We start from the raw sequence: 13665 nt of genomic DNA, 5'->3' as shown, positions 1-13665 counted from the left end.
TCTCACAAGGTCCTCCACCTTCCCTGCCTCCGCCTTCCCTCTCGTTCTCTCTTCGCATGTAGGAGTAGATGATATACAGTAGCTCTCCACATGACTACAACAGCCAACTGGGCTGAGGCCTGGAGGCGTGCTGCAGGGCAGTAATACAGTCCGTGAGGAGGACACTTGTCACGCAAGTGTGCTTTCACTCGCATATTCTCTTCTTCTCTATTCTTCAATCACATATCCTATTAGTGACTCTGCTACATCTTAATCACATATTTCGCCTCTTCTTTCTGGTTCCTATAGTCATTTGTTTCGATATCACATTATGATATATTTAAATTTGTTCAAAGGTTTAATCGAATACTAAATCAAACATTCGACCATCCCTTGGTAATGCTGCTTGGTTTAATCTAAAGTTGAATGGGGGGGTGTTAAGGCTGGGTGCATCATGGACATTTTGGCAGTCCATCACAGCGCAAACATGAACACGCACACACACGGCCGCACACCTACAGTCCACTTTACACGACGACGACAGAGTAAAAAATGCATAGTTTCCACGTTTTTATTTTAGAAAAGAATTTGTGTTTAAATGGCAGAAATCTTTATCGTCTTCTTGAAGCACTTTGTGACCATTGTCTGCGAAAAGTGCTATATAAATAAAGTTTACTTACTTGTTAAAGAAGAAAACGTTTTTTTTGAAAAATTGAAAAATTCAAATAAATAAATGAATAGAAAATAAACGGCAGAAACGCTGAAAAGGATGTCGGTTTCAGCATTTCTGGGCCACTCTATAAACATTAACAATGGTGAGATGGACCAGGAGTCATGACACTCATACCACAACTATTTATTATGACCATGATGGCACAGTAACGGCATTTCAAACAATTTGCATTTTCCACCGTTTCCATGGAGACGGAGTCGGTGTGTTTTCGTTAGAGAGCCGTTTTCAGAAAGTTGAATTTCCAGTGGCTCCGAGCACCATTGTCGTGTAAACAGACACCCAAAACGCAACGAGATCAAGTTTTGCGTTTTTATTCGAAAACGTTGTGTGAATCAGCGTCGTCCATTTATCTAATATGCATGTCTTTGGACTTGCAGAAGACCAAAACACGCACAGCAGAACATTTTAAGTTCATACAGAAAGGCCCCCAACACACCTTTGAATGACTGTTTGTATGGACATGTATTTTCCCTCTAGCTGTACTTGAAAAAATGTTAATTCAATACTTGAGTTCATCCATTTTAGCTGTGTTGAAACTCCTTTCATCATTTCTGCTCTTCCCTCTTTCCCACTACTTACGGCTCAAAGTCTATTGTCCTGGATGTTAGTTTTGATGCCTGACTGACAGGGTAGTAATTAACTTGTTTGAATTGATAATTTTTTTGTCAAGATCCAGTGGCAAATGCTAATTACTGCTCTGAATAGAATGAGATGTGTGCCTTAACATGCTGGCTTTTGGAAAACAAACTACAGTCATCCGCTAAACAGTCTGCAAAAAATCCCTGCATACATGCAGCAGTGTCACGGTTAGGTTACTTATCTCACCAATTATCAGTTTTATTACTACTTATGTAGCAATCAGCTCATTTATTAATTTTTTTTTTTTTATACTAGATCCCCTAATCAGCTAAAACAGGGTCAATGAAAGCATGAAATTGCATCAAATGAGATGGAAATGCAGAGAAACCATTAAGCTTTGTACCTCCGGAAGATCAAAGCCCCGGGATGACAACTTTTCTCAGCACTCAGTCAAGAAGAAGAGAAGAGAAGAGAAGAGAAGAGAAGAGAAGAGAAGAGAAGAGAAGAGAAGAGAAGAGAAGAGAAGAGAAGAGAAGAGAAGAGAAGAGAAGAGAAGTGAAGAGAAGAGAGCCGTCTTTTGGACATGCTTCTGTATATCTGTCTTCTCAGTCTCCAAAAATATCCCGAAATATGGGGACACTGGGTGCTTCAAGCTAAAAACATCCAAGAGACTCTCATCTCGCCTCCATGTTAAGCAAACAAGCACGCCGTGTCCAGATGACACAATCACTGTAAGCAAGGAACTAATTATTATCAAGGCCTCGCTCCTTATGACTGAACAAAGTAAATTTTTTCAGGCAGTTCATTTTATTTATTTACTATAATTTGCTCGCTGGAGACTGATGAGTGGTGTTTCTTTTCTGTTTGTTTTTTTTTCTCTCTCTCCAGTATAACATGAACTGAATGGTTTTTTTTTTTTCTGCTCTCTGGGATCCAACAGCCCCACTTTTTCACCCACATCATGAGCTCCTCCGCGTTGACTACTTTCCAAAAACCACATACAGCACATTTCAGAACTCATGCCATGTATTTGTGTGTGCAGCAGTGTTCTCCACCTCTCTCATCCCTGACCGGAATAATGACCCGAGCAGGTGGTGGAAACTACATGAAACTGAGCTTCCAGGACACTGACACAGCCCTGCTGAACACACACACACACACACACACACACACACACACACACACACACACACACACACACGGTCCGAACACGTCCTAAAGTGTCAGGATGCCCCCAAAAGCAGATGTACAAATGAGCAATGCGTGCATAGACACACACACACGGGTCTCAAAAGAAAGTGTGTATCTGTGCTGGTGATGTTTTATCTGAATGACGTCAGTATATAGTAACGTCACTAAAGCCCTGTACAGAAATCGCCCCGTGTTATGCTTGAATTGTCTGCTGACAAGCGTGCCAAGCAACTACTCGTATTCCCGTTTGTATGTATGCATGCATGCACGCATCCTTTTCAGAATGCGAGAATAGGAGTGCACGTGCGCCCGGGTACAGCATCAATGAGCCCCTTGCATGTACAGTATGTGTGCGTGGATTCATTGTGTAAATATGTGTGTGAATTCCTCCCTGGAGGATGAGGCTCCTCCACTTTGTACTGTAGTCTGTATGCGCTGACAGAGGAAGCAGAGCTGCACCACTGAGTGTATTATGAAGCCAGAGAGGCAGTGGGGGGACTGATATGGGTATCAAAGCCTGCTTCTTTGCCTTTGTGCCTTTGTGTGGTGGCCATCAAAGACTTCCATAGCCATCCTGGCATCCCACAGGACCGGCCTCTTATATAAGAACAAACCATCCAGCATACTGCGGGGCTGGAGTGACGCTGAGGGAATGGGGGAGGCGGGGGACAGAATAGAGGCAGGCACTAAATATTTCTCAGGAATTTCCCTCCTGCAAAAGTGCTTGCTGAATTCTCTTCATGCCTTAATTTCATCCGTCCATCTCCATCAGACTTTGTAATTGCGCTTCTCATCCATTCTCCATAATTAGAGCTCTGGGTAGTTTAGCACACACACCGTACGATATGCTATTTATGCACCTCCATCCCCAAGGTCAGCTGGGCTAATCTTCATTAATATAATATTGTCCATTGTTAGCAGATGGTCTTGTCCGACTAGGAGCAGTGATATAATGAGATAATTCTGACATGGGTCATGGGGCGGTCGAAGCTCTCGCCTCAAAGCGAGAGGATTCCCAGCTCGAGTTCACTCGAGAGACTTTCTAAGTTACTTAGTTCCCCGTGCAAAATATAGGCAGCACTTTTATCTTCATTCACCAAGAGACTTCATCTTTTTTCATTTCCATTTTACTGAGATTTGTCGATTCTTGCAAGAACTAAATAAAAGAAAGAAGTCTATGCTCTGATTTATTTGGAACTATGTGGTTACGTGCAGCAGTCGGAAACTGGGAGTCCTGGAAGTTCTGGGAAATTTCCAATCATCGTTCTCTCAAAGCAGCTGAATCGCCCGACTTGATCTAATTGCCTCGAGATGCCTCCGTCCTACCTGGACATTTGAGAATATGCACAAGTTGTGATTGTAATTACTTTTACCACACATACAAGGAGAACACAGAGAATCCTAATAGCAAGCCAACTAACCACTAGAATAAATCTTTATATTGTATTTGTTTCAATAGAAAGTTATATCAACATGGGTGATCTGAGCAGGATGTAACCTGCCTTCACCCACAGTCAGCTAAGATCTGCCACCCCGTATTGGATAAAGCAGTTTGAAGGTGTTTCACTTGGCTGGCCTTACTGGTACAGTTATTGCAGGATGAATCCCCCGAGTTATATCAGCTGGATTTATTTCGATTTTCTGACAGAATTGTCATAAAGAATTTGTCCCTTTCTCATGATGAATTCAACTTTCAATACCTGGCAGTTCTTCAATATTGCTGAACGTTTTGAGACTGAAGGGATGGATGTACATTTTAATTACATTCATTAGCAAACCATATATTTAAAAAGCAGGAAAGCATGAAGAATGTAAAGCTTTAGTTCACTGAAGCGCACTCCTGCGCTGCACTCAGCTCCTTTTAAATCATAGAGGAAAAAGTTCACACCTATCATTACATTGCACTCTGAAGCTCTTCATATAAAATTGATGGTGCAAGTTTTGTAGTAAATAAGAGGTATACGCTGTGCATGCTGCAGGTAATTATTGCAGATGCAGGTTTGCAAACAGTGAAGACATGAGCGGTGACAATTCACATTTAATCTTTACTTAACTTGCACTTCGATACATATACATGAATTAAACTCCTTTAGGAATGGAGCGCTGAGTTGTGCCCTGATGCTGCTCCGTTCCAATGAGATAAGAGAATACTAATGTACCGATGTAATACTGAAAATTATATTTCATCAATGTAGAAATACCATAAATGTTGACTTTAGAAAATTGCCTGCAGATTGATGGATATATAGTAATGAAGTAATGATTTAAAAGCAATGTCATTACTGTAATTAAGTAGTATTTTGATGTCCCAGATATTTTGTGAATACTTAAGTACAATTTACACAATGTAAACTATATTGCTACTTCTCCACTGTCTCTACTGAGTACGTCTCAGTAGTTTAATCTTTAATCTTGTTTAACTGTAGAGTCGCGTATAAATATTAGTAGTCATTGTTTGCAGTTTTATGAAATATGTTTGATTATTTGGGCTTGTCATCATCTCCACAATTTGTCAGATATTTTAAATAGATTTCTGAATCTTCCACATCCTCCCTGTTCCTTGTGTACACATAGAACAAGCAAGCCAGAGGCTGAGTATTACCCAAAAAAATAAAAGATTTTTTAGACGATTGCACTTGGGACCTTTTGTCATTTGTTTGTAGCAGGAGTCACTCCTGATGCCGCAGACTAAGATTATCTGTCATTATTCCTGTTTTAAGTTTCCTCTAATTATATTCACATATTATGGCCATTGTGCTTTTTTTCATTTCATTTTATATGTGTATTGATTTATTTAACTTTGAGATAAATGTACTTGCTTTATGAAGTGTGGTTGCGTGTTTCTCTGGTGAGATCTGTCCACGCTGCTACATGTGAGTATACGTATACTTTGTCAATGTTGACTGACTACGTCCTGATTAGTGTAGTATAACCTTTTTCAATACTTCTCCAAGTGATTTATGACGGAAATATTGTCTCAGATGAGTGCCCTAAACAGATTTCCATGCAAACAGGTCTGAGATTGTGTGATTAAACGTCTGCTGTGTGCATGTCCAAAGATCAATCTATCTCTTCCTTACTTCTCGCAGGTCTAATTGGCTTAGAGAATCTCTCTCTCCGCCACATTCACTGTAAACGAGAGAGCATCTCCAGCACTTAGACGGATTGGATTCAATTACAGTCGGCTACGCTCTGAATATCAGATAAGACAAAATTACACAACCATTCTCAAGGTGGCAAGTTGAGTGAAAGCCTGATGAATGTAAAGCAGCAGCCAAGGACACCGACTAAACAAAGTACTGCAGAGACCTGTCTCACTCTTTTCTGGACTGCTGGACTTACAGGTCACATAGAACCTTCAGCGAAGTCAAGACATTCAGGCGTTATGACAGTAGAAAATATCTTACATACTGTGATATATATATATATATATATATATATATATCGGTGTCATATATATATATATATATATATATATATATATATATATATATATATATATATATATATATATATATATATATATAAGTAGTATATATACTACATATATATATGTAGTATATATATATATATATATATATATATATATATATATATATATATATATATACCGATATATATATCGGTGTCATATATATATATCGGTGTCATATATATATATATGTAATAAAGAACACGAGAAAATGTTATATCACATTTAAACAATATAAAAACTATTGGTAAAGTAACAACCGCGGGACAGACTGATGGACCCTAAACAGCTGAACTGTATTTCCGTGTAGAGAAACAAAATTGTATTATTTCGAGCAATTAGCGTCATGTCTAATTCACATCAAATAAGTGTGCACACTTCATCCAAAATGTGTGAAAAGGCTCATATTGCTGGACAAGAATAGAAGAAATTCATAAGTCATTATTCTCTTGTGACTATGTGGTGGCAAATGGTCACGTATTATTTGTACTAATTATGGATAAATAAGACATTTTGCAGATAATTGGGTCCTGGTGCCGAAGTCTGGTGATGCATTAGAAAAGAGCATGCATTTGTGGCACGAGTATATTTCCTGTTTCAGTGGCAAACATGCTTCTCTTTGCTGTTGTATCTGACTCACCAGTATCTTGGTGGTGTAGGCGCTGTTGATCGAGATGGCGTTGACCAATATGTCCAGTGATTTGGGCGGCAAAGCTCCGGGATCTGGGATCTCCTTGTAGTGCATATCCCCGATGTAACACTGCACGGCCGTCATGCGGTTGGTGGTGAGCGTGCCTGTCTTGTCGGAGCAGATGGCAGTAGCGTTGCCCATGGTTTCACAGGCGTCCAGGTGACGCACCAGGTTGTTGTCTTTCATCATTTTCTGGAGGAGACAAAGCATGACCGCTCAGAACACTTTAAAGCAGCTGGACGGACGAGTTAACTCCTCAACAAACAATGATGAGTTGATGACCGTTACAGACGAGGTGAAAAAATATGTGTGCGGCACAATGACATGACAGGTATACTTTATACTTCTTGTATTATTTCACAAACATTGATGTGTTTTCATTCCGAGCTTTGAAAAAAAAAAAAAAGCTCTAAAAATGTAAAACTTAGTGTGCAAGGTCACCTGATTGATGCTTTTACTTTTAAAGTGTAATAGAGAATAGAACATTATGAGTGACAATAAAAATATTGTATGAAGTAAGAAAAAACTATTTTATAACTGATTACAGAAATCCAGTGAGGAATAGATGTGATTTAAACATATCTTTAAGATAAAAATCTGAAATAGAATTGATTTTGGTCAGTTTTCCCACCGATGTTATTATGGATAAATGGCACATAATGGAATCAGTGATTAACGTTTGTGCCTTTAAACAGTCTCAGGTCCTAATTGATCATTAAAATACCATTCAGAAGGGGTTTATTAGCCTCTAATGTGCTTGGTTCTCCTAAATTTTACAGTGACAAAAGTTCCTGAGACAAGCACGCGTGTAATACATGTAATACTCTAACCCTGCGGTGTCAAACGTAAAGGCCCACAGGCCAGAACCGGCTCCAATCCGCCCCGAATAACCACCGAGCGTTTCGAAGTTTCAAAATGCCAAAGAGCACATCTTTTCATTTTGCACCAGAAGGTTTAATTAAAATAGGTTTTACAGTGAGATTGTTGAAATTTCTGGTAGTAATTGTTTGGATATCAACATTTTCATCACGTATACTCTGCACTACAACAGAGAAAAAAAATAGAAGTTTAAATTTAAAGGTTATTATGTTACTACTTTATCGGTCTGGTCCACTCAGGATGAAACTGGGCTTCATGTGCTCCCCTGAAGTAACGTGTGTTTTCCCCCTCTGCTCCAAGCTAAAATGTTTACAGTTTTTTATTATTCAACCAATAAATTCAACCAGATAAATGTATTTGTACGAGACAGCATAACTGAAGTCAATTAAAAATATATATTAGTAATCTAAATAAAGAATTGGACTACTTCTCCTCTTTTAAAAACTCAATAGATTTGTGTATTTTAAGTTTACCGAGTACAAGATCAAAACCTGGTTTATCTAACTCTGACTGTAACTCCAATCTCTCTACAGCTGTTTCAAGGCGTGCGCCGTACGTGTCTCTTCTTACCTTGACAGAATACGCCAGGGAGATGGTGACGGCCAGCGGCAGCCCCTCGGGGACCGCCACCACCAGCACAGTCACACCGATGATGAAGAACTTGACAAAGTACTGGACGTAAATGGGAGTGCACTCTGTCATCCAAGGGCGCTTCTGCATCACAAAGTTGTCGATGGCGAAGTAGAGGACGAGGATGATGACTGTGACGGCCGACATGAGCAAACCTGGAAGAGGCACAGAGGGCATCAAGTCAGGAGGGGGACGACGCCAACGATTGGTGAAACAAGGAGGGAAACAAAGCTACGAAGATACGCAAGATAAGCAGATAATTGTACTTAACGTTGTAGTGAAAACGGGGGAAAATGTGACAAGTAACTCAAGGACTTCTCCAGTTTCTATCAGACATAATATGTATATATTCTCCAGTTTCTGTATTTACAAAACTGAAGATTAGAAGTCTTCAATAACACATTTCAATATCTCCTATTTGTTCTGTTATGTTTTAATCAAGAAAAATGTATTATTTGGATTGAGGCAGAAGTTCAATACAATACTTATAATTCAATACTTTAAAAATGTTTTAAATCTCCAGTGTACTTATATAAAGTTAAATTTTTCTCCTGCTAATCAGTTTTCACTGACATTGTCTAGTTTAATACATCCCCACAATAGAAGTAAATGAGTTTCACTTCTCATTGGTTCTCAGCATCAAATCGATTAACGCTGGCGTCTGTGGCTGTTTAACAAAGGACACAATTAATTTTCATTGTTGCTTCTCATCAAACTGCAGGTTATATTTTCGAACGAAACACCGTCACAGGCTGTACTTTCTGTTTCTGCTTTGACGTTAAATAACACAAGTCTCACACAAGACTCATCACACAAGTCTCCCTTTAATGCAAAGGTGTCAAACACATTTGAGTCCCGCCTAATTTTAATGAGAACTTTTAAAATGTTGATAGTTTCACAAATATCAAAGAATTACGAGCGGAAATTACTACAATCTCAACATGAAGTCAATTTTAATGAAATCTTCTGGCGCTAAATACAGTGAAATGTCCCATAAACTTCTCCTCTACCCGTTGCATGCGAGAACTTGTCAACTTTTTCATTTTAATCTATGTTTTCTTGACACTTTTACCATTTGCTTGCTGGTTTGTCAGGCCCAACTGGAGCATCTTGTGGACTGGATTTGGCCCACGGGCCTTATGTTTTACACCCCTACTTTAATGAGTACTGGATGAGACAGACCCAGAGCAAGGCCACTCAGCCACTCGTGCATAAACTCCAGCAAGTTTGGTGAAAAAAAAAGAAGCAGAGCTGGCAAAATAAATCAGAAAGTGTCTGAAGAGTGTTATGTCCAAACTCATGATCTTTTGCTGCTGCTTGTCTACTAATACATCCACACTCTTTTATTCTTCTGATGTCCTGTCCTCATTCCATCCCTCAGACCAACAGGTTCTCTCTTCTTCCAAAATCAATTACGGAGACTTATCGACGCTCCTCGAAGAAGGAACACATGAGGAATACATTTCTGCAGTCCAGTTGGGTTTTTCTGTTATTTTTCACGAGGCTGCTGGGAGGACTCCCACAGTGTGGAATAACAGTGTCCTTTTCAAAGACACGATTGCAAGTGCCTTCAAGTTAAAGTGATCTCAACAACAACTTGTCAGCGCTGTAATTTCATTCAGATTAAATTACAAACTGTGCAGTTACAACACTCGCTGCAATATTGCCAAAAGTGAACGTGCTGCGTAACACAAGCCCACTAAAATGATTCAAAAAGTTAAATCATCCAGATATATGAGCTTTCGTCTGAACTGCTTTGAGGTGGGTCTGATCAGTGTAACAACTTTCCTGGATGGACAGGATGATGGTTCAGTAGCTTCTGATTTCCCTCATTTCTCCGTGTGACTGAGTGATGGACCTGTAATTCACTGTACCTGCTTTGCCGATCTGGACGGCCAGTTTGGTCAGCTTCCCCTGCAGGACGGACTTCTCTTTCTTGGAAACGGACACCTTCTTTTTCTCCTTTTCGTCAGATTCTCCGCCTTCAGCGCTCTTTAGAGGCTGCATCTCCATGGCGGCTGCACCATCCTGCTTCTTCACTGTAAACACCACAATAAAAAAAAAAAAAAAAAACATACAGTGCCACTGTTAGAAAAGAAGATCAGGCGCAGGAAAATAGGAGGAAGAGGGACACCCTTCAACACCCAGGTATGCTCAGCATTGGCATACGGTTCAGATTTACAACCAAAGGAGAGACGACTGTGATGTCCCACCAAACTAAACGGTGTGTATTGAGCTTTCTCACACCCAGATAACAACTGATTGTCGGTCCCTTCGTTGTCTTCTCGGTAAGATCAATCAGGATTTGAACCTCCTGTGAGAACTACAGCAGTGTGCACATCTATTGCAGTTGTAAAGGGAAACGCCTCAGATTCCATCACTGCCATTATCTTTCCTTACAAACAGTTAATCGTTCGTAACTCAGTAGCCTTAAGTCTAATAGAAAGATCATGTTCACATAGTATTTCTAGGTCTGCTGCACATTCGCAAAACTAAAGAAAGTAACTCATATATGGTCAAAAAAACTGAATCGAAATGAAAAGAATATAAAAGATTGAAGATGGAAAATGCTGCAAATATAAAAGCCTCAAGGCTTCTGCAGGTTCACTTCAAAGAGTAAATATGATAAATAATCATTGTTTCTCATTGCAAAGCTTCTGTGTTATGCAGGAAACGCTGCTGAGCAATGAGGTAAAAGCCAAAACATGCTCCCCCAATTCCAAACGTTTTGGGAAACCACAAGAAATCCAAAGAAAAACAGAATGTGGTGACTTGAAAATCTTCAAAACCCAGATTTTATTACCATTAACTTATTTCAGCAAAAAATCTAAGCTCATTTTGAATTTGATGAAGCGGGAAGAAGAACAACAAAAAGCTTTAAAAGTGATTATAACAAATCAAAAACTACTGATTAGGTTAACCAGGTAAGTTACATGATTTTGTACAAAAGGAATATTTTAGAGAGGAACAACCTCTAATGTAAAGATGGGCAGAGGTTCACTAAACTGTCTAAATAAAGAGAAGAAATGCTTTTAAAGACTTTGCAGATCATATAATCCATACTTCATGATATCATCCAAAGATTTGGACAATCGGGAGAAATCTCTGCACACAACGCACACGGCTGACAGTCAAGCTCAAACGCCTCAGGCATGGATACCACTGCATGGGCTCAGGAGTCACTGTCTGGGAACACGCATCAATGTGCAACCCACAAATGCAGTTTAAAGCTCTGTCATCAGAAGAAGAAGAAGCTAAATGTGGTCATAGTCCAGAAACACAGGGACCTTCTCTGGGCCAAAGCTCATCTGAAATGTTTTCAGGATAAATGAAAAACTGTACTGAGCTCAGGTGATGTTGGATGCTGTGTCCTGCAGACTAATAAGTACTAACTAGAAAATCTCACATGATATTTTGAGCGTGCCCGCCGGTCGCTGCCAACATAAAGTAACAGTAAAAGTTATTTTTATTTTCACCCAAAACCCATCGGCTTTGAATGGGAAATTTTATGCTGTTTTATTTTTGCCATTTTCTTCAGAAACGGTTTTCTGAATCATTAAAAAAAAAAAAAAAAAAAAAGTCATAGCACACTATTCCCAAATATACATATATTTTCATGTTCTTTTTGTGTATGTACTCACAACTGGGTACACCGAAAAGATTAATAAGATTCAATATAAACCGGCACCTGGGAAAGTAATCTTTCAACCTCTCCTCTTAAAGAGACAGGCACATAGAATAAGTACTTGTATCGGTACTTGGTAACTGGCAAGTCGCTCTTTAAAAAAATACACTTTAAAAAAATCTATACAGATCTAAAGCTGGCTGCAGTGATTAAACCAAGCATACACATATCTCAGCAGAAAACTGTCCAGTTTACATTCTGATGAACCATCAGCTAACTTGATGAGAAATTTTCAACAATTTAATGGAGGCTCCACATTGATTAACTCCTATGTCTTATAATCAGATAACATACTGAATTAAATCACACATTTCACTGAAATCATCATATTTGGACGTAGATTGGCACAAAAAGCAGCGGATAAAAATGAAAAGAAAAATCCACATCAAAGCCATTTCCAATACCATTTACGGACGCATATTTCAATTCGTGTACATTACATATACACAATAACTAATACCACTTAAAGTGTGATTGTAATTCTGTCTGCTCAACGCCGTGGGGACGGTTTTATGACGTGACATAAACCGAGGTCTTACTGTTCAGGCAGTAACACCAGATCTTCAATTACCTCAGCCTCCCTCCATCTCGTCCACCTCCGATACGCACTCACACATCCAGTGCTGCTCTGGTAATGTAACCCATTACCAAGAATCACTTCAGCCCCGTCCCCCAATCACAGCCAGACAGTCAGGAAAAACCTTTTAATGCCGAACATTTGTCATCCTCTTCTGCATGTGGGTATTGTTTTTTTTCCCCCCATGTGATGTGCATTCAGCTGTACGTAGCAATACTTCAGGTTGTATGCAGTAAATCGAGGAAGGCTGATCTTGATTGTAATTACCGTGCTGAACACTGTAGTTTTCGAAATGTTAAATCTGGTTCAGAGCCTTATATAATGACAAAGAAGGTGTAGAGAGGCTTATTTGATGATGAATGCTTCAACTAAAACTTTCTTTTGCATGCACACGCAGTAAAAGAGAAACGTAGGACATAGCAGTACATAGTAGTACATAGTACATGGTCAGTTGTAGTTGAATAGTGTATTTCAAATACCGTCCTAAATGTGTATTCTGGGTGAGCTGGTATTTGTGAATAGATTTTTGGCATGATGTTGGTGTTATTGTTTTGTACTTGGTCTTGTCTTATGTCTTCCACGTTATTTTAACAGCAAGTTTCCCTTTTGTTTTATCCCCCTCGTGGTTTCATGTTCATGTTTTAGCTATTTCTTCCATGGACATTTAATGTTGTTGCAATGCCCATGTGCCTTTTGCAATTCAAGCCGTCTCAGACGACAGATGAGCAATCATGATATCTCAGATTAAAATCTTTGGCTTTATGTCATGCGACCACAGGTTATTTCCTGGCGGTCACACTCCACCACATGGTGTGAGTCCTGCTGCAACCTACAATAGAAATGCAGCAGAAGACGGCATGAGGATCAAAGTCAGTGAAGCATGGCAACTCATCGATAGATTATAGATTCCCAAGGAGTTGCTGGACCGTATCCACATCTTCAATTAATTTAATAACAAAACTATTTCCCCAGTGGAGCATGTTGGAGATGTCGGCGCTCTCTGCTTGTAGCAAGAAGGTTGTGGGTTCAAATCTGGGTGGAGTTTAGTGTGTTGTTGATCCATCATTCATATTCCTCACCATAATTACCTTGTTTGTTTCCCCACTCCGTGTGTCCGTGTGTGTGTGTGTGTGTGTGTGTGTGTGTGTGTGTGTGTGTGTGTGTGTTCATTGTAAAGCCTCTTGCGTGTAACATTGTCTGTTTTTATGTGCTTCCGTTTTTTTTCCTTGCTATTCATGTTTTCTTTATA

The 13665-nt window shown here is 39.4% G+C and overlaps 1 protein-coding gene across 7 annotated transcripts in view; it reads right to left on the bottom strand.

Moving 5' to 3' along the window:
• atp2b2 (ATPase plasma membrane Ca2+ transporting 2) overlaps positions 1 to 13665 on the bottom strand; it is a gene marked incomplete at its 3' end in the record, with an annotated part of 86891 nt that overhangs the window by 23435 nt on the left and 49791 nt on the right. For all 7 annotated transcript variants that reach the window (XM_080461181.1, XM_080461182.1, XM_080461183.1 and 4 more), the window contains 3 exons: positions 10029 to 10193; positions 8095 to 8309; positions 6595 to 6837 (listed from right to left, as the gene is read on the bottom strand). In XM_080461181.1, the coding sequence (XP_080317307.1) occupies positions 6595 to 6837; positions 8095 to 8309; positions 10029 to 10193 (623 nt within the window). The remainder of the gene's footprint in view (positions 1 to 6594; positions 6838 to 8094; positions 8310 to 10028; positions 10194 to 13665) is intronic.

The sequence above is a fragment of the Lipophrys pholis genome (genome assembly GCF_963383615.2).
Source record: "Lipophrys pholis genome assembly, chromosome: 4".
Classification (NCBI taxonomy): domain Eukaryota; kingdom Metazoa; phylum Chordata; class Actinopteri; order Blenniiformes; family Blenniidae; genus Lipophrys; species Lipophrys pholis.
This window is presented reverse-complemented; position numbering and strand designations above follow the sequence as displayed.